The sequence below is a fragment of the Cibotium barometz genome, chromosome 49, assembly GCF_041138505.1.
Source record: "Cibotium barometz isolate CiBa-2024 chromosome 49, ASM4113850v1, whole genome shotgun sequence".
Classification (NCBI taxonomy): domain Eukaryota; kingdom Viridiplantae; phylum Streptophyta; class Polypodiopsida; order Cyatheales; family Cibotiaceae; genus Cibotium; species Cibotium barometz.
In genome coordinates, this window is record NC_141094.1 from 26,106,832 (window position 1) to 26,126,893 (window position 20,062).

General features: G+C 43.3%; 1 protein-coding gene across 3 annotated transcripts in view; it reads right to left on the bottom strand.

The window, feature by feature from the left end:
• Positions 1 to 3,529: 3,529 nt before the first annotated feature.
• Positions 3,530 to 20,062, bottom strand: part of IMP4 (Ribosomal RNA processing Brix domain protein) — a 65,162-nt gene continuing 48,629 nt past the window's right edge. For 2 of the 3 annotated variants that reach the window (XM_086786377.1, XM_086786378.1), the window contains exons 7-10: positions 6,188 to 6,277; positions 5,975 to 6,081; positions 5,615 to 5,699; positions 3,530 to 3,948 (exon numbers count right to left, since the gene is read on the bottom strand). In XM_086786377.1, coding sequence (XP_086642503.1) covers positions 3,856 to 3,948; positions 5,615 to 5,699; positions 5,975 to 6,081; positions 6,188 to 6,277 — 375 coding nt within the window. In that variant the 3' untranslated portion in view covers positions 3,530 to 3,855. The remainder of the gene's footprint in view (positions 3,949 to 5,614; positions 5,700 to 5,974; positions 6,082 to 6,187; positions 6,278 to 20,062) is intronic. The other variant, XM_086786379.1, reaches the window with a different exon arrangement.

Here is a 20,062-nt window from a genome sequence, read left to right on the forward strand (position 1 = left end):
ACCACCCATTGATTTACATTGCCTCCATCCCGAGTGCTCACAACACCAAATCTCCCAAGCTCTTGGACAAAGTCAATTGTCTGCTATGCATTAATAATCTAAAGATCTTGACTCCCCATAAAAACGCGGGTGAGTGTAGATATATGTATGTGCATATGCGTGTTTTTAATTTTTGGTCGTTTTATTAGTTTGATTTTAGATTTTAAGTTTTTTATTGTTTCTAAGGTAATGTGTATGTATTAATAGGAAGTGCTACATTACATATGTACGATGGGGTTTTAAGGTTTTTGCTTATTGTGTGGCCTCATTAAGTGAAGGTGGAGAGTCGCTTATCCATCTGCGCGACAAAGCCTTGATATTGACATCGGCTTTGTTGGTGTGCTTGCTTGACCTTTTTCTTGTTAGTGAGTTAGTACTGCGACATGGCACACATGGGTGTTCTGAGGTCATCGAGTCTTGAGATTGCTTGGTGGTGCCACGGAAGTGTGTGCACACGGCACTAGGTAGATGCAAAAGAGTTTTGCCTCAATAGGAGAACGTTCTATTAAATGCTAGTCATTTGCTAGAACCAAAGGCTTGGTGGGTTTGAGGAAGTGTGGTTTGAAGCACTATAGTCGGATGTATTATTGTTTCCAACAATTAGTCCACATCAGGTTTAGGCTTCACTTTGGTGAAACAACTTATAGCGCTTCCTAAAGCAAGTCTGAAACTGATGTCAAATAAGTTTGTTACGCTCAAGCTACAAAAATATGATTTTTTTCATAGTGTTTTTCTTGAATTCAAAGTTTTTTTGGGTTTTTTTTTCTTAGGTTCATGTGTGTTGACTCACATCTCTAGGTTGTGGTGTTAAGACTCATATGTCCTAGTTTACGTCTCCAAACTCACATCTACATCCTTGCAAGCTCGTAGCTTATGTCTAGCTTACACCTTTTTTGTATGAACTAGGTTCGCTTATTGCAGGTTCACAATTTACGTTTGTAGGCTTATACCTTTTTTGTATGAACTAGGTTCACGTACTTTATTTTTATAAAATAGACCTACTTGAGACATGAAATTTTATGTACTAAGCTTCTGATAAGACTTATGCAATTATTGAAAAATAATTATACTTTAATGTCCTAATAATTATAAAGGACATGATTTTTTCTTGAAAATTATCAGTGGTATAGATTATATGACAAGAAAATCCTTAAAAGATGTATATCCTTACGAGTCTTTTAAGATAGTAATAATAAGTTGGTACACTTGTAAGGACATAAGTAGGTATGTCCTTATAAGTTCTTTAAAGCAGTAATAATTGGTTGGTAAAATGTTAGGTGTATATGTCTCTAGACTCATGTCTAGTTAACTCGTGTCACATGTCCACGCTCACGACTCATGTCTCTAAGCTCACGTGTGTTGACTCATATCTTTTTTCGCAAGATTGTGGACTCTTGTTGCCTAACTCAAGAACTCGTTTGGCCTAAATTTTAAAGTTTCTAAAGGTTTTCTTAACTTGATAAGAGCGTGATTAAGAGACCTAGTGTTAGCTAATGGTAATTATATAAGTAATTAAAATTTTTGATTGTTTTTTTGTTGGTTTTGTATGCTACTAAGCTACTAATTCAAACAATGGATGAAAAAATATAAAATGTATGAATAAAAATTAGCTAGCGCACTCTAATCTACATCTAATGAAGCTTAATGTTTATGTTTTTGGACTGAATTCCGCGTCTAATCACAATTGCTAAGCTATTTATTGACTCAAAGCAATGAAATAAGCCTCTTTTAGCTCCAATTTCAGACTCAAAGCAATGAACTAAGATTTTACCCATCAAATATATGAAACTAGAATACTCTAATGCAATTAAACTTTAAATTAAATCAAAACCAACAAATAAACACATCTAATGACTAAAATCACATGTTCTTTGGAGTGTGCTCTCCTAATCAACATTGAGTAATATTGGTTGATCCCAATAACCTAGAATGTATGGATGGGCGTCGCTCATTCTTAGGCTAGTTCCTAATTGCAATGCCAAAATATGTTCAAGTCAAGATCTACCCTTAACCTTGTCGAAGCATATGTCATTGGATCTTCTCTTAGAGCTATTTGCTTGCACTAGTTTGTCAATTGTGTCCTCACTCTGTTGTCACAATGGAATGCTCCTTCGCCAAAGAGGTAAAGGTAAAACTCTCTATGTCTCTCTCTTACAAAAGGTGGAGGAAGCTAATATGAGAAGACAACATACAATCAAACGTATCTAGCATACATCCATTAAGCAAGAAATCTTTAATGATATACAAGCAAGTACCCTTTTGCCCCTAAATTAACCTAATTTTAGACTCATGTTCAAAGCAACTAAAATGCTATGGTTCATGCCTTGTTCCATTACCACCAATTTTTAAAGTTACAATATTTGGCACTCACAAGTATGTTTTATCTTTTGTAATTACCCTAGAGTAATTGGATTGATAATTTCTCTATACTTTTGAATATATGCCTAAAGGTTTTTAGTCAAGTGTATTTCATAAGCCTCAATAATTTTAAAATTACGTGCAAACATTGGACCTACAACTAAATTAAGGTCTTTCGAAGTTTTAAACTTACGTCAATTTTTTTTTCAATGATCAATTAATTGCATGTACTTTATTAATGCATCAATTGCTATTATTAGTATATAATATAATATTATATTGATTATTATTATAACATATAGAAGTTATCCATATAAAAGTGATTTTCTTTGACCAAACAATATTATTTCATTTATTATTACAATTGTATTAGTAACATACTACAATGCATTGACATTGATAACACATATTATAAATCTAAAACATATTAATATACTTAATCATATTGGTATATAATAAGCTATAATAATCAATTAATATATAAAACATATTAATATGCTTAATCATATTGGTATATAATAAGTGATAATAATCAATTTTCACCATTTATCAAAAAATTTATTAACCAATAATATTATAGCTATTTCTGATTTCAACTCCATTGATTACCTTAGGCTTATCTTTGTTGGACTCTAGATGTATTCTTCTTCGATGACAATGATCATTTTTACCTCGAGCACTTCCACATCATCCTGATGTGTTTGTACTACCAAAATCCCTTTCATCCTAATGTTTAGAGTGATCTATATCAAGGTAGCAAATAATGAAATTTGTTTCGTTATTGCTGGACTCCACTACTCCACTTCCATCTCCACTGTTTTAACAATCCTCACCCACTTCTTGACCTTTTTCTACTGTCCTCCCTTGATATAGCTTTTCTTCTCTCTTATCAAGGCACAAATTAGGAGTCAAGATAAAGACAGCTTTCCACAGCAACCGGTATTTTGCAAATCCAACCCTTTACATAAACAGAGAATAGAAATTGCATTTCTCTCTGTCTCACACAGAGGTTCATGCGCACCAAGAGTGAAGAGAAAGCTTTGAAAAAGGTTGGGGAAGTCAAGATATAAGTTGTAGGTGGGGGTAGCAATGAGAGAGGGCCCTTCTCTCAGGAAAATTGCTATATGTTGTATGTAAATAAGGTTGAGGAGTTGATGATTGCACCTCTAGGTTGTTTTAACTGTAGAGATTAGGGCTGAGCTTCGAGAATAGTGTTAACAACTCCAAGACAGAAAAGTAGACTATGCTGAGTACCAAAGGGCACACCTTTTACAAGTCATCTAGACCTGAGACTAACACACACATGCTGTGGCACCAACAGTAAATAACATCAAATCACAAACAAAAATTTTGCCTGAAAGCAAATACAGAGATCCAGAGCAGTGTCTATAACTGAATTTTCATTCTCCATACTTGAGAGTAGCAACGCCTCTTGGTATGTCTATCGACAAGCATCGTCTACAGTGTTGTGCGCTTTCGGGCAGTGTTCATGTATGGCCGTATCACCCACTCATTTTGGGCTTCTGTTTGATCCATAGTCCCTAATTTTATCTGCACTCAAAAAGAAACTAAGTGTAAGCCAACTCCAGCAGGCATGTCCCACACATGGAAAGCAAGACCTTTCCGTACAAGAAAATGAATAATAGCCAGCACATAGGGTGCTAGAGACTATGTGAGAATCTTTCATATATTAACAACTGGACTAATAGCTCATTGAAATACCAAATATGAAGTGTGCAATCAGTTTTTAATAGCATGAATATTGAGTAGTTTGGCTGTGGATCTATTAACATGGGGAAATACCTTTTAAGTAGCATTTCAAGGATCAGACAAGGTAAAGGGTTCTGGTTTCAAAGTGGGAAGGCATTGTCCACAGTACAGAGAGCATTAAGCAGGTGATCATGAAAGATGTCTTTGAGAGTAAGATTTGTCTCTAGTGATCAGTGGGGAGATGGGAGCACAAAGAAGGCTAACAAAGATGGGGACATTATCAGCAAAAAAAAAGAGCTGGGAATCGCAAGACATAAGGTCTAGTGTGACCTCTCAACACTCTAGAATAGCCAATGTCATATGTGAAAATGACCGTCTTAAAAGAACCATCACCAGCTGGCCACAATACTTGACCAAGGATTAGCATCTACCCTTAACCAACCATTAGTTGGCAGGCTGCAGCAGCTCTAATGAATATGGGTCTGCAGTCATCAGAAGGACTTGTTGGCCTATTCTAGGGTGCTCGTGGTCCCATGCCCCATCCTATTTGGGAACCTGTCTTTAGAGGTGTGAGCTACCAATGGGAGCTACCGGGGGACCTGTCTTCGGAGTTATAGTGCCATGCATGGAGCCCTTACAGATGTGTGCCACCAATGGGAGATCGACTATTTGAGACAAGCAAGTGTGGGACGTTCTTAAATCTCACTTCAGGTTCAACTCCATGCTGAAAAAATGGAATGATCTATATTCGGGGAAAAAAAAACTGGAAAAATATGAACTTTCAACAACTTGTAGCTTTTCAATCTGAAATGTGCTTGTACAAATGCTAAAAAAAGCAAAGAAACTTCTTTCATCAAAGGGAACTTGCTCTCTTGGTATTGACAGAGCAGCCTAGCAGCCACACTATGCAGAGAAGACAACACAAGACTTACTCAAAACGCAAGCCTAGCCTGCCCATCCAGCCAATAACGACCTCTTTTTGGGGCTGTTCCAGCAAGCTGCCTTGTCAAGCCAGCCTTGTTTGTGTACCTTGCCTTCAACCCCATCTTGCATTCAACCCCTATCTCCGCTGCCCCCCCCCCCCCCCACAACACGGCACCCACAATGCTGTGTTTTTTTAATTTAAAGGTGTGCGCACAATGGCTGGTGTGTGCACATGCTGCTGGCCTGTCTGCCATGGTGACCTCCCACTTGGGTGAACATTTGGCAGCCCGCCCCTAGCAGAGACTGACCACCACCTCCATTCTTCCTGCCATCTAATCTCATCCACCTGCCTGACAACAAATGTCTGATTTTGCACTCTGAGAGGTGATGTGTTCAATAGACATTTACTCTTTGCGTGCGTTTATCTTCTGCCCTGGTTCTCCTTGTAGGTAATGTGTGATATTCCTTACCAATCTCTTTTTGGCCACTTTACTCACTTCATCCCCCAAAAGTATCATCAATTCCTCTACTCCTCTAAACCATACTAACTACATAGCTTCTAAATGAGGAGAACTTGCAATACCTGATAAAGCCGGAGTTCAAACCTAGGGCCCACTTCTTTCAACTCTATTGACTTAACCCCTGCCGGCTTCTCATAAACATGGTGCCTGCAAAACATAAATTAATTTTCTTCGAAAACTCTAAAAAAAACCCTATACCACTGTATTATCCAGCACACAAGGGAACAAGTAAAGCTTCAAGCATCTATCACCCGTAAGTAGTGAGGCGAAATCAACCAGCTTTCACACCAATTGGAAACAAGTGTATGTAAGCATAATGGCAAATGGACCTATTAACAAAACTCGTAAAAAAGCAGGAGCCGCCCCCGCCCCGCCCCCCCCCCCCCCCCCCCCCCCCCCCCAACCCAAACCCACAATGCTACCTGAATGAGATGTAATCTGCCTGATTCGCAAACGTTATGATTCGCTTTGAATCGGGCTTTGGAACTGGAAATAAATGTTTTAATATGTTTGCTGTCCTTGAACCTAGCTAGAAAGTCAAATACATTGGATAAAATCAATAATGATTAAGCTTAAATACATACATATATTCTTGGTGTAAAGAGAAATGTATACTCTAGGATAGATGTCCTTACCTTGGTATTAAAATTGTTCAAGATAAGATGTGGATATGCCTCTGACATAGTTCCAAGTGCCTTCTTATCCTTTATGTCATGTCTTGTGACCTGCAAAGATCATCAGCACATACACTATACACAAGGGACCTGCCTTTGTTGGCAGAAAGAGAGGAAACATGAACGTCCTACAAAAGACCATAAAGGTCTATGAGACCAGCGTGAAACAGCAAGAGGGTATCTATCATGCAAATTTATGACATGTAAAGAAAAAAAAAACTAATTGACTTTTACTTAGTACAAGCTGAAAATGGTTGACTATAAAAGCTAGATTTAAAGATGGCATGAAACAAATGCACATGGCTTTGTGAGAGAAGACCTAAAAATACCCATGTAGCAATTCATGTGCACGAACATTTCCGTGCAAGGACAGCTTCAAGTCATCCACAAAAATGCTCCACCTGCTCCGAAGACTCAAGAGTCTTATGGAGAACAAGTAGCACATTACAGAGGCTGATTGGCACTTGGGGACTTGTACCTAGTGGTAAGGCCAAATAAAAAGTTTATAGAATTCTGGTGGACTATTCTTCTTCTCGAGTTTTGGTGAAAGACCCAAAACATAGACAAATACAAGAGGACTTGATCCCGACTGTCCTCCATGATGTGTGATCTGAGTATCCACCGAGAGTGCACCTAGTAGAGTCTGCAATTGTTGAGTGTTACCAATGGAGCTCTAGGGCATCAAATGAGGGAGAGATGCTTTCTTCACTGTTGGATATGCCTAATAGTGAAATAACTACCAATATCTATTCAGAGTTACACAGTTCCTAGATTTTTTGATTATGAATCTAAATAGGGTCGATGTTATACTCGGTAAAGCATGGTTTTACATCCATCAAATCCATGTAGATTGGAAGGGTCATATTTTGTCTTTGTAATGGAAGATGCTCTAGTCTATTTGAAGGGCGATTTTACGGTCCCATCCTATATTTTGTAAACTTGGCAAGATGTTTTGGGAACATTGGATTAGGAAGCATCAGTGCAAGGTTTCATAGACGTTTTCTTGTTGAGTTAGTTTGTGGTCTTCTAGCTGGATGGTTGGTTGATCAGAGGATTGTTTGGATCCCAAGGTCTCATCTTGTGAGTATTGCATCTTATAGGATGAGCCATTTGGGGGAGGACAGATTGCCTAACAGTAGTCGGACTAGAATTGGGACAAACCACATGGTATATTTCCCTATGGAAGCTCCATTAGGACAAGAGTTATTGAATGTGTGGACATGTGTGAATTATTTCAATGTTTCTTCTAGTGGTTTACATGTAGGGTGAACCATGACATGGGGTGGAGCTGTAGTGCACCAAGAATTAGTTGGGAAAGGATCACCCTGACCTGGCTTTTGAAGTCTCAAGGAAATTTTACATGGTGTGTATCCTAATGGTATGGGACACTAGGTCTGCAGCATTTACAATTTCTCGGTGTATCTATATTTTCTAACCTGGCTATGTCCTATCCTTATGGGGGTTAGTTAGCCTACGGGGTAGACAGAGTTTATACAAGACTTGACAAGAAAATCAGAAGGAAAATTTGGATGGGGTTGCTAGGATTGGGAGGGTGAATCTTTCACCTAGTTTAGTCTTGACTTATATGATTCCGTGAGAGGGCTATGTCGGGCAAATGGGCATTTCATTCGGTATTGGCAGTAGGTCTAAACGGGGAGCTCCATTGATTTAGACTAGGCCTTAGTGATTATTCCACTTGTTAGGGTGGAAAGTAGTTAGTACCTTTTTCAGAATTGGTTGTTGTTCCGTAAGGACACAGTTTGTATTGTGCTAAGATTAGGGGAGGAATCTCATATGATTGTTGCAACATTGCTTCAGCAAGGTCATCCGGAGATTCGACGAGCTTATGTTTTTCTCATCATCCTGAGTCTGATAAAGAGTGGAATCAAGTTGGCTATGCTTTGTGGATACGGCTCCAGGTGTACCATCCCTATGGCCAAGTTCTAGCATAGCTAGATTGTGTTTGGTAGTAATTGGGTAAAAACCCACATTCCTTGAGACTTTGATAGCTTGAAGGAGACACAATTGTGGTGCCTGATAGTTTTAAGAGTTTTTGAGAGGGAGGTATGATATCCCCTAGGTATGAGGATTTACCATATCTTGAAAAGGATGGGTATTATGTTACAGCTAGTAGATAGTTGTCTCGACGATTTCACGCTTCAAGGACATGAGAAGGTTCTGTTGTTTGGTCTTGTTTCCACGGTCATATGCCAGAGGAACAACAACCTCAATTGAGTTGGTTCCTTGATACGTTGCTATGTGGATTTGATAGCTAGGTATAAACCTGATTTCGGAGACAATTGATGCAGCTAGCTAGATTAACCCTCATTTATTTCAAAGTCCTAAGTGGGGAGAAATGTTATGAACCTAGCACTAACCCTTGGGGTTAGGGACTCATCTAGCACGATTAGAGGAGCCCTGGGATTAGGAAAAGCAGATGGATTCAAGTGGCTAAGGTTCAGATTTAATAAATCTAAGGTTATTGGCTATTTATGATTGGATTGTTATTTATAGCAACAACAAGCACTATATAAGTGAGTCTTGGATTATTATTGAATCATTGTGGGTAGAACCTCGATCAAGAGGCTTACTCCTCCCATGGACATGGTGGATCATGATTAATCATGCCGAGGGCCCTTGTGGACAGATGGTATGGGATGCCAGGGCTGACTGGCATGGACTGGTGGGAGTGGGACCTTAGTCCCTAGCTCACGGGAGGTTTGCGAACGTGAACCTACAGTTGGGTGGTGAGCTTGCCTACACCCTTCGTTGTTTGTACGAATCTTGTTAATGCATGTGTATTAGGTGAACCTTGGGAGGAGTCTCTTACAATTGAAGCGACCTAGAGGGAGGCGATATATACCTAGATGAATCCAGGAACATGCCCAAATTCACCTTATAAGAAAGTGCAATTTATAAAACCATGTTAGTCATCCACAAGACAATAAACCATCAACTCCATTATGCATAGTATGGACTGGTACTACGACATCCCCACAACATCATCAGTGCCCAATAGTGGGTGTAGAATTTGGTATCAATATATGCTCCCACACACACACCCCCCACGCGCGCACACACACACACACACATGCACATAAGAGCATACATTCATACAAAGGCTTGTGTACTGAGTTTCTATCAGAGCTCCGGAGATACATGGCAGACTCAACCATGATGAAACCTAGAACTAAGGATCATAACAAATAGAAAGAATTATTACAACAAAAAGGTAATTGATAGGGCATATGCACCACTAAAGATAGAAAGAATTAACACAATATCACCTGGCTACAACTTAGATGAAAAGTTCACAATGTGAAATTACATGTCTGCTAATTCAGCATAAAGATATACCTAGATGAATCCAAGAACATGCCCAAATGCACCTTATAAGAAAGTGCAATTTATAATCTCATGGTAGTACAATAAAACATCAACTCCATCATGCATAGTATAGACTAGATACTACGACATCCACACTAACGTCCTCAGTGCCAATCGTGGGTGTTGAACTACCAATAGAGGGAGGCGAGGCTACTAGAGTATGAGTGGTGCCGAGTCAATGTCGCAGCTAATCTGATAGTCTGGCCAGCCTCTCCTAATGTGGGGGGGAGAGAGGCAACTCACGAAAGTCTAACCCTAGGCTATGATTTTGATTGTAAAACTACTAGTCCAATGAAGATGTAAATAGAGATGGGTGCACATAGGAAGACTTACAACACACACTAGTATCCTACCTTGAAACTTTTTATTAGAGCAAATAATAAATGTATGACTGAATGTTGATCAATCTCTGCTAATATCAACCCAAGTTACAGTAGGCCGGCTGGTCCTAAGCAAACATTGGTTGTAGATCTTTTCCCTTGCTCTTCCAATCGCCTATGGTCTCCTCGTTGAAGAGGTAAGGGGTCTGGGGCGCCTATTTTAAGGGTCCCATGGAGCTGGTTGGCCTGTTTATTGGGATCATTCTATTGCCAAGCGGCCTACCCCACAAGCTGGCCCTATCCGACCTGCCCATCCTGCCCAACTGGTGTACACTCAGCCCTGTCCATCCTGGGCTCCCTAACCTGTATAGCTTGGCTACCCATGTGGCTGCCTGCACCTTGGGTTGATTTGCACCTTGTGCCTGCATGTGGAACCGAGAGTTTGCTACAGAGTAGGAGTGTATTGTGTGTCGTCCAAGGAAGCCTAGCAAGCGCTAGGTGTCACGTGCCCAGGCATGGCACCACGTCAACGTGCTTTCCCATTCCAATAGGTGTCTTGGCAAGATAAGAGGCCAGATATGGGAAAATTGGATTGGTTTTGGCGGCCCAAATGGTCCCTGGATGTGCCCTGGACTGCCCATGGATGGGACAGATTTGGGACTCAATATGAACATGTTTTATGAAGTTTTTGATGATGTTTTTTCGACTTACAAGTGCTGGCCGACCTGAAAATGACCAGCAATCAGCCAAGTATGAACCCTAAATAAAGCAGGTTAGACATCTCTCACGTGTTGGCAAGAACCTCCGCATAGAGGCAGCCCGAGGGAAGAACGCAAGCATTTAGAGAGTACGACTAAGCTTTGGACACAACAAGACATTTTTTATATGCACAATAGGATTACCATGCATGAACCCGATCTAAGTCTAGATCCAAGAACCATTGTATATATGAGCATTCAGCAATATACATTAGATTAGGGTTAGATCTCTCGTCTTCTGTGTGTTTCCAATTTAAGTAGGATTAGAGTTGCTTATGCACAAGACAGTGGGCTCTCACTTAACCTTGGTAAGACCAAGGTTATGGTGTTTAACACTACAGCTCAGTGGGTCTGGAGATCAACGCCTATTTTCACATATGGGCAGGAGACAGTGGAGTATGTTGACTCATACACATATCTTGGAGTGGTGTTCACTGGGCCCACATTTTCCATGAGGGGGGCAGCAGAGGCCAGATTGACTAGAGGATGTGCTCACAGGTACAGTTTTAGGAGCCACGCACTAAGCTGTGGCTTTTTGACACGCTGGTCACAGCGGCTATGCTATATGGAGTACAGATCTGGCGGCCTAGCCTAGATCGTCACAGTCGATCAGGACACACATACGATGGATGGAGATCGATGGAGAGACCACTTGTGTCCATGATCTCCAAGATGATTCGGGCTAAGGCCTCGGTACCCCATGAGATTATCAGAGCCGAGATGGGAGCACCACCGATCGTAGTCAATGCCAGATCAGTGTACCTTCGTTCATAGCACCTGGGAACTTCCCTGACACCGGTATGCACGACTTGCTTTAGAGTCCTCTCATCAGCTAGCCATGGAGGGAGACACTTCATGTTGGTATGCGCAAATAGCATCCTTGTTTGAGCTCCACGGGTTCAGTTTAGACAGACTTCCACCCTTCCAGTACTCTCTGGAGGCACCCTCTCTCACCTTGACACATTCTGAGACTAGTAGAGTCATTAGACAGGACCTCATTCAATTGGACACTAGGAGGACATGGCTAGAGCCCTCACAGGAGTTGGGGACGAAGATGGCTTTCTATAGAGACCATCTTCTCCGCACCACTGAGGATGGCTTTATACTTAGACCGAGCTACATGGATACCCATCTGACTCATGGATTGAGGTGCGCCATTGGGCAGATCCGCACCTCTTCACATCTGTTAGAGATAGAGACAGGCAGATTTAGAGGCATACCTCCAGGGGACACGATTTGTCAGATTTGTTGGATAGAGCCAGAGACGGAGGAGCACTACATCTGTCGCTGCACAGCATATTGTGAGATTCGAGGGCGCTACCATTGCATTTTCAGAGAGGGATTTGGACCACTGGCTAGAGTCATGCTATTGTGATCAGCGATGCTTGGGTTTTTATCTCCTGGAGATCCGCAGGCTCAGAGAGTCCATTATCAGGGGCAGACGCCCCACTAGCAGGGAGTCCACACAGAGATAGATTACTGACTTCTTTAGAGAGACTACCCGAGAGGGGACACAGCTGACAGCCCACCAGTGGGCACCCCATGGGACTCTAGTTGAGAGAGCTATCTTGGCAGATCCAAACGCCCAAGGGTTCGCGGATCCTCACATCGGAGACGGTGCCTACACCAGAGGATTCAGAGCATCATTGCGAGGCATCGGGCTCATCCGACCAGGCATCTCACTATGGCAGATATCCAGGCCATCCGGCAGAGACCCATGCTAGAGCTCCTAGGATGATTACGACTCTAGCCATATACTGTTGTACTCACTGCCACTTTTGTACTCCCCCATATTCATGTATTCATGTATCCATGTACTCATGTACCCCATTTTGACTAGTAGCATTAGCTTCCCACTCTCCCTTTGCTGCTTCAGGATGCTCCCTCCTAAGTATTGTAGGGCTAGATACTTACCTTCAGTTCTTTCTTTTCTTTTCCAGACAGTGTATCAAATGTCACATGGTTGTAACTTTGGTCTCATAGGTCACTTTGGCCTTTTGAAGACATTAATATAACATTTCATTTCATTTCTTGCTTAGTGTTAATCAAGATCACGCTTCTGCAATGCATGTAACAATGGTATCACAACATAGGTCAACCTGTTACCTAGGGCAATCTTCAGGTAGAGGTGGTGCATGCTGAATGAGGGTTTTTGAAACTAGGGTTTGCGGTTTACGCTTTGCATGTAGCATATATTGCATGCAGACTAGGACCAACAAAGGTCTTAGCCTAGGTCTAACCTAGGTAGGAAATAGCTTCTTTCGGATACTTCCTCGACAAGAACCTCAACCCGTGTAACATGCACTTGATTGCAGAAGTGTTTTATTGATAGAGAATGATGCATAAACACTACTGAGTTTAGGGTTGAGAGAAGTACACAAGAACACCAAATTGAGTCCCAACTAATCCTCTCAAGGGCCCCCACTATATTGGAAAGATGAATGCGATACAAAGACTTACTTGATGTCCACTGTATGGGAAAAATTCTGGACCTGTTGTAGGTTGATTTGGGCCAAAGAGGTGTGTTTGCTGTCCAAACAGCCGCCCTACCGCCCTGCATTTGGCCGCCTATGAGTGATACATTAACATGCACACGAGCTGCCCCTTGATGCATTCACAGGCTAGCTGCAAACTGGTTGTGTTTGATGCCCTTATGGACACCTTTCGCTGTGCATTAACCTCTCCTTGGCTGCCCTTGACTTGCTGACCTGGTTGCCCTTATGCAATGTGTTTCCTCTCCTTGATGCCCTATGGCTGAGAGTATATGCACCACAGATTGGCTATGACAAGATGGAGACCTCAACCCCCCAAGCCCCTTATATATAGGCTACATGGATGGCAAGGGTTGGCAACAAGCACCCTCATGAGAAAGGTGTGCCAAGGGCACACTTTCACATGGCACTTTATGCCCCCTAGAGATGGGTACCCACTTTTGATAACCCCAAATCCCAACTTGTCTGGACATTACCCAATGCCCCTTTTTTTGTCCTTGACTCACAGGTGCCCATGGGCTGTCCACAACCACCATGGCTCCAAACTGACCATTACTAGTGACCGCAGGACAATGAGGATTTCCCACATCGCATGACACATTTTCCTGAGACTTGGACAAAGACTTGACACTAGATTGTCCCATACACTCCACCATAGTTCTAATACGACTCGGACCCACTGCGTGAGGGGACCCGCTTTGGGGGGGGGGGGGGCAACACCATCTTCGAGTGTCCACTTAAAACGGGTGGGCTGTCCATTGGGGCCCACCTCCAATGTGAGTACCATGAAGCTGCATGACAAGCCAAAGACTACTATTGGTACTCTTGTCCTGGAGAATAAAGCCATCCAAGCAGCATTGGGGGAGCCTTCAACTGAAGAGAATCTTGATGATCGAGTGCTAAAAAAAACCATCTAAGAAGGGAAAATGGTGCCAAGTGAGGAAAGGCTAAATTGATGTCTAGGCTCATGGATGAGGCTCCCCTCAAGCCCTGCAGGTGCACCGATTGGATCTGCTTTGGAAGTCAGCAAAAGCTCTACTGGCAGTAGCTTTGAAACCCGTTTCAGACCGCACGTACGAAATGGACCGAAACGTTTCGTTTATTGAAAAACGTTTTTTTATCAAAATCCCCCCCCCCAAAAAAAAACGTTTTTTTATCAAAATCCCCCCCCCCCAAAATAAAAAATAAAAAAAAATAAATCCATCTTATGGCTATGCTTATTTTCCGTTTTGTGGCACACATTTCGAGGCACTCCTTTTGCATGAGGATGAGGCATTTGAGGACTTAGCCAGTGGTAGTGAGAGTGAGGATGAGCGTGATGGAGAGGATGATGAGGATGATGGGCAGGAGGATGAGTCTTGAACTCAATGAGCCTTGATTCATTTACCTATGTACTTTTTTGGATTTGGCGGGACATTGTGCGATTGTCATGACTCTTGGCAGTCATCATGATTTATCTTTATTAAAATGTTTGTTATCTTTGTGTTATGTGAAGTACCAGACTCTTGGCTGCCCAGTATCATGTATGGAATGTGGATTCTAGAGAGATGAATATGGGAATCATTGTTTACTTTGAATAATAATGAATCCAATGTGTTTTCTCATGAGTCACGTTTTTCAAGTATTCTTCTTGCAAAAATAGGCCAAGGCCTAAACACTTATTTCTTGTCCTCTTGTACATTCTATATTAAATACATACATACATGTGTATATATATATATATATATATATATAGCATTTTTGTTGGATTTTTTTTTGTCATTTCAAAAAAATATGAAACTTTTGAAATGTTTTTGAAACCCGTTTCAAATCAGGCGTTTTTGAAACTCTTGGTAACTATGATGGGCAGGTCCGGCACAGAGCATGCCCCAGGGGAAATGAGATCGGGCCCCCACCAAGTATCCTAACAGTTTGTGAAAAGCCAGGCTTGCCACTCATGATCCTCCTCCAATGTTGGGCAGGGTTGAATCAGGGCTGGTGAGGCATCCTCAAAGTGCGAAAATGGCTGGCGACAAACATGTCCTCAAGAGAGGGGCTGAACTCATGGACGAGAGCCTCAGAGAAGATCCAGTGTATGTTAGGGGATCCAAGGGCCACGACGGGAAGGCGGCCTCAAGGAGATGCGGCTGATGAGGAAATCCTTCCAGTGCTCTACTCCTTGCTGAAGACTGCGCACTATCAGCTTGCCCATAAGGGCTCTGCTCTGCCAAGTCAATCAAGTTAAGGCCTTCTTCATGTCAAGTCTAAATAAGCACACACCACGCTACCTTTGCCCGTGTATGTCAACCATCTCCTCCTGACCAAAGAATGTTCCGGATCAGCCTCTAGACCTATCCAATACAAGAGCAGTAGAAGGCCCACCAAGAAGCAATGTACCACCCGCTAGGGAAAGCCGAGTTGTGCTTCATTAAAGGAGCTTCCTACGAATGCTGATGAGGAGAGGGGCTATATGTACTAATATGTCAACACCCACATCGCATTCAAGGTATCGCACCAATGTGCCCACTGGAATCAATTGAAAATCATGTGTGGGCTGCCAACCCAGAAGCGGATATGGCTGGTTTTCCAAGCTAATCCTTGATTAGGCAGCACATGAACATAGGGTTTGGGTAATAGCAACCTTAGGAGCAAGCCAAGAACCTGTCGTCAGTAGGGGATGCTCATATGTGTAAAGGTGCCTCATTAAATGCTGATTATGCAAGTCATAAGCAGTCCGACAGCCTGAAGGGAAGACCGACCAGCATATGTTGGGCCTATAAAAGGCAAGGTTTTGTCCATTGGTAGTTCATCTTACCCCCTTTTGAGGAAAGTCAAGAGTTAGGGCTTTCAGGTCTCAGTTTACCTCTTTTGGAAGGCCAAAGGCCAAAGAGATTTGTGCAGTCCTATGGACAGTTTTACGTACTCTGTAACATACTGAAAATACAGCTCTCTCTCTCTCTTCTCTCTGTGTCTTTGTTGGTGATTTGCATCAAGGTTCCTATTCAGTTACTTAGGGCTGAAAGAAGACACACAGAGCTTCCAAACATGTGACATTGGTATCAGAGCATCCAGCTCAGCAAGGCTAAGTGCTGAGAGTGTCCTAGGAAGGTGCACAGGTCCAAGGAGAGTAACACAGCCAAGGTAGAAATCCCATGGGGCTGGTTAGTGTCAGCAAAACCCAAGCGAATGGGAGCCTTCAGGGTTGGATGCCGTTTGGGGCATACCAAGGAAGGCTTTCAAGAAAACGGTTCCAAGGGGGTGCATCAAGGATGCCATGATCAACCTCCAGATAGAGATGCACATAGCTTACGCACATGTGACAAGATGTTCCAATCTTGGATAAAGCGACCGTCTGGGTTGCAAACTTGCATGGATCAAGTCAAAGAGAGGGCTGGCAAAGACTGAAATCCACTTGGCATGGATCTTATAGGCCGTGCCCTATGAGGGGTGATGGATCTCCAAGCGATCACCACCCTCTTTCTGGATGAGGCAAATGAGACCCTCTTCCAGGCACTTGGGAAGGGAGCCAGTCCCCATGATCATCTTGTCACAGCCCAGCGGCGGCTGGTGCACCCAGCTGTGAGATGGTGCTCCTAGATCATGAGAGCTTCTATGTCACCCCCAACAAGGGCATGCTCTTGAACACCTAGCAACCCCATCTGGTTGTTATTGTATCACTTTGGTCTCATAGGCCCATTGGGTCTTTAGTAGACGCTTAATATATCTTTCTTTCTTTTTACATAGGCTTCTTGAAGACCACAGACATTCCATGAGACAATCCTCATGGTTGGAAGGTGGGGAGATGGGCCACGGCGAGACTCTACCATAGTTGTCTGCAGGACGCGTACCGTAGCACCGGTATGTAAAGTACGGGACGGGGAGAAACAACCGGAGTGAAACGCTGGCGAAACGATTTTCTGGCTGACGGATGTTTCGCTGAACCGAAACGAAACGAAATGGTCGTTTCGTACCGTACGGTACAGTACGGATGCAAAATGGTCCTGAAAACAAACCCGACCATTTATGACCGTTTTTTATCGTTTTTTTTTGCACTTGTTTTTTCTCTTGTTTCTTTCGCCCGTTTGTTGGCCCTTGGGCATGTGCCATGGCCTTGGATCCCTTTAGGCTTTCACCTCCATGCTTGTAAGTTGTATAAGAGCTCTCAAGGTCTCTCCCTCTCTCATCATTCAAGCTCAAGCTCTCTCTCTCTCTCTCTCTCTCAAGGCTCAAGCTCTCTATCTCTCTCTCTCAAGGCTTAAGCCTTAAAGGCTCAAGCCTCAAGCTCTCTCTCTCTCTCTCGAGGCTCAAGGCTCAAGCTCAAGAGTCAAGGCTCAAGCTCTCTCGCTCTCTCTCTCTCTCTCTCTCTCTCCTACCTCTCCCTCTCCCGAGCCCCGCTCTCTAGGGCCTACTACCTAGTACCTAGAGGCTAGGCTCTAGCCTCTCTCCCTCTAGGCTCTCTCTCTCTCTCTCTCTCTCTCTCTCTCTCTCTCTCTCAAGCTCTCTACCTATCGGTAATTTGGGGTCATGGAAATGGACGTGTAACTTTTGCGGGAATGGTTACACAAGTAGCGTCACAAGGCTCCTTGCACATGTGTCTAAGCTTGGTGGGGAAGTGATGCCGTGCAAGGAGATTCCCCAAGAAACTGCGGATGGTATAGTGAAGAAGTACTCGCTCATCCGCAACCAAGGCAAAGGTGGACGTGGGGGAGCTTCCATGTCCAGTACCTCCGCATCCGTGACTCCTTCGCCCGTCCCATCCGGCTCTAGCTCCGCCTCGGGCGGTTCCAACTTCCAACCAAAGAGGCCAAGGAAGGAGAGCTCTCCGGTAATGAGGCAAACCGCCATCGGTGCAAACATTAACAACCTCACCTATGTGAAGGCAAAGATGAAAGCTACAAATCAGGATATTGCATGCATGGTGTTAGACTGCAATCTTTCCTTCCATGTGCTCAAGGTTTCACAATGGCACAAAATAGTGAAGGCCATTGCGGAGGTGGGGCCATCCCATGCTGAATGGCATGGTATCACCTACCATTAGATGTGTACCACCCCGCTTGATGACGAGAGGCAAAGGATCAATGACAAACTCACACCCGTGCGGGAAGGATGGGTGAAGTATGGTTGCTCTATCCTCTCCGATGGATGGAGTGATCGAAATAAGAGAGGTATCATGAACATCCTTGTTTCATGCGCTCTCGGCGCATACTTCTTACGCACCGTGGATACCGGAAAGGCAAGGCAAAAAACATCGGGGGACTATCTATCGTCACATCTGGCAAGCCATCATAGAGGTTTTCGTCGCATGGCTAAGAGAGGAGTTGGTGACTAGTGCAGACGAGGCCCGAGCCGTTCAACGGCTATGCATGAGAGAGTCCTTTTGGCGTGAGGTGCGTGCCATTGTCATTGCGGTGACTCTCTTCTATAGGGTTTTGTGCATGGCCGACATGGAGGGCTCCACATTAGGGCTACTCACCCACTTCATGCGAGAGGCTCTAGCAGAGATTCGTGCGACCACCGTGCTTGATGAGGAGGACCCGACATTCCTATGGAGGGGATTAGGTAAACCCATGTCCCATGTTTTCACATCTCTCTCTCTTCCTTAAAGACTTAACCTTAAAGTGAAATTTTTGCATTCTAGGGATCCCACCGAGCCTCCACCCACTTCGCGACGCGATTCGATTGTGGCGCTTGTGGAGAGGAGGTGGCGATGGATGCATAGACCTATCCATGGTCTTGCGGCCTTGTTGCATCCCGCCTACAAAGTACCAAGGCTCTTCGCCGATGAGGAGCTACTTTTCGATCGGGAAAGAGACTTCCTCCAAGAGCTCATTCGGTATAATGATCAGAGGGGAGCGGCTTTCACGAACCCACTTTGCTCGAGTAAGGAGTCAATGGTCCGGCCACTTTTTTGGTGGGAGTCATTTGGTTATCAAATGGCTCACGTACAAAAAGTGGCTTTGAGAGTCTTGTCACAGGTGACTATTAAATATAGAGTGTATACTCTAGAGTCGTAACTACTAAGTTACTAACTAGTTCTTACATTCTAATTTAGTGGCTTTGAGAGTCTTGTTACACGTGACTATTAAATATAGAGTGTATACTCTAGAGTCGTAACTACTAAGTTACTAACTAGTTCTTACATTCTAATTTCTAACTCTTATTTTTCATAGGATTGCTCTTCGGGGGCATGTGAGAGGAATTGGAGTTCCTACTCACCCATACACACAGATACGAAACCGTCTCAGCACCATGCAGCTAGATGTCTAGAGTTCTAACATGCGCTAACATGCTAACATGCACATGGTGGAGAAGATGTATGACATGGAGATCTCCAAATAGGTAGAGATCTCTAGAGTTCAAAGGTCAACTCATAAATAATGATTTATAAATGCATGACTAAAGTCTAATAATTTATAAATGTTTGAACTTTGCTTTCAGGTGAATGTCGACAAGTTCAAGTTGACAGCAGACACTCTTAAGAGTGTCCACAAGGAGCGAGATCCAGATGAGGAGGCCATATATGCCGATCTCTATAGGGAGCTAGAGGAGATTGACCATTAAGTTTCTCATACTCGTAGAGGTTGCGCAGCTAGAGGTGGCACATGAGGAGGAGGCCGCGGATGCACTGTTTGGTGCCCTACTTCGACCCCGGTGGCTACATATGTGAGGCGTGGCTCCGGCTCGACTTCGAGGAGCACTTTAGCACCTGTTGTTCAAGAAGAGGATGCTCCTATTGCAAGCATCAGAGAACCTGAGTACGATGACAAGAGCAATGTCCTTAGCGAGGGCAGTTTTGGGTTGGCCTCTGATGATGGAAGCACCTCTAGCGAGGGCATTCTTTCCCCTAGTGATTTTTCTGGGAGGAGGACTAGAGTCTAGACTTTGGACATTTTTGTACTT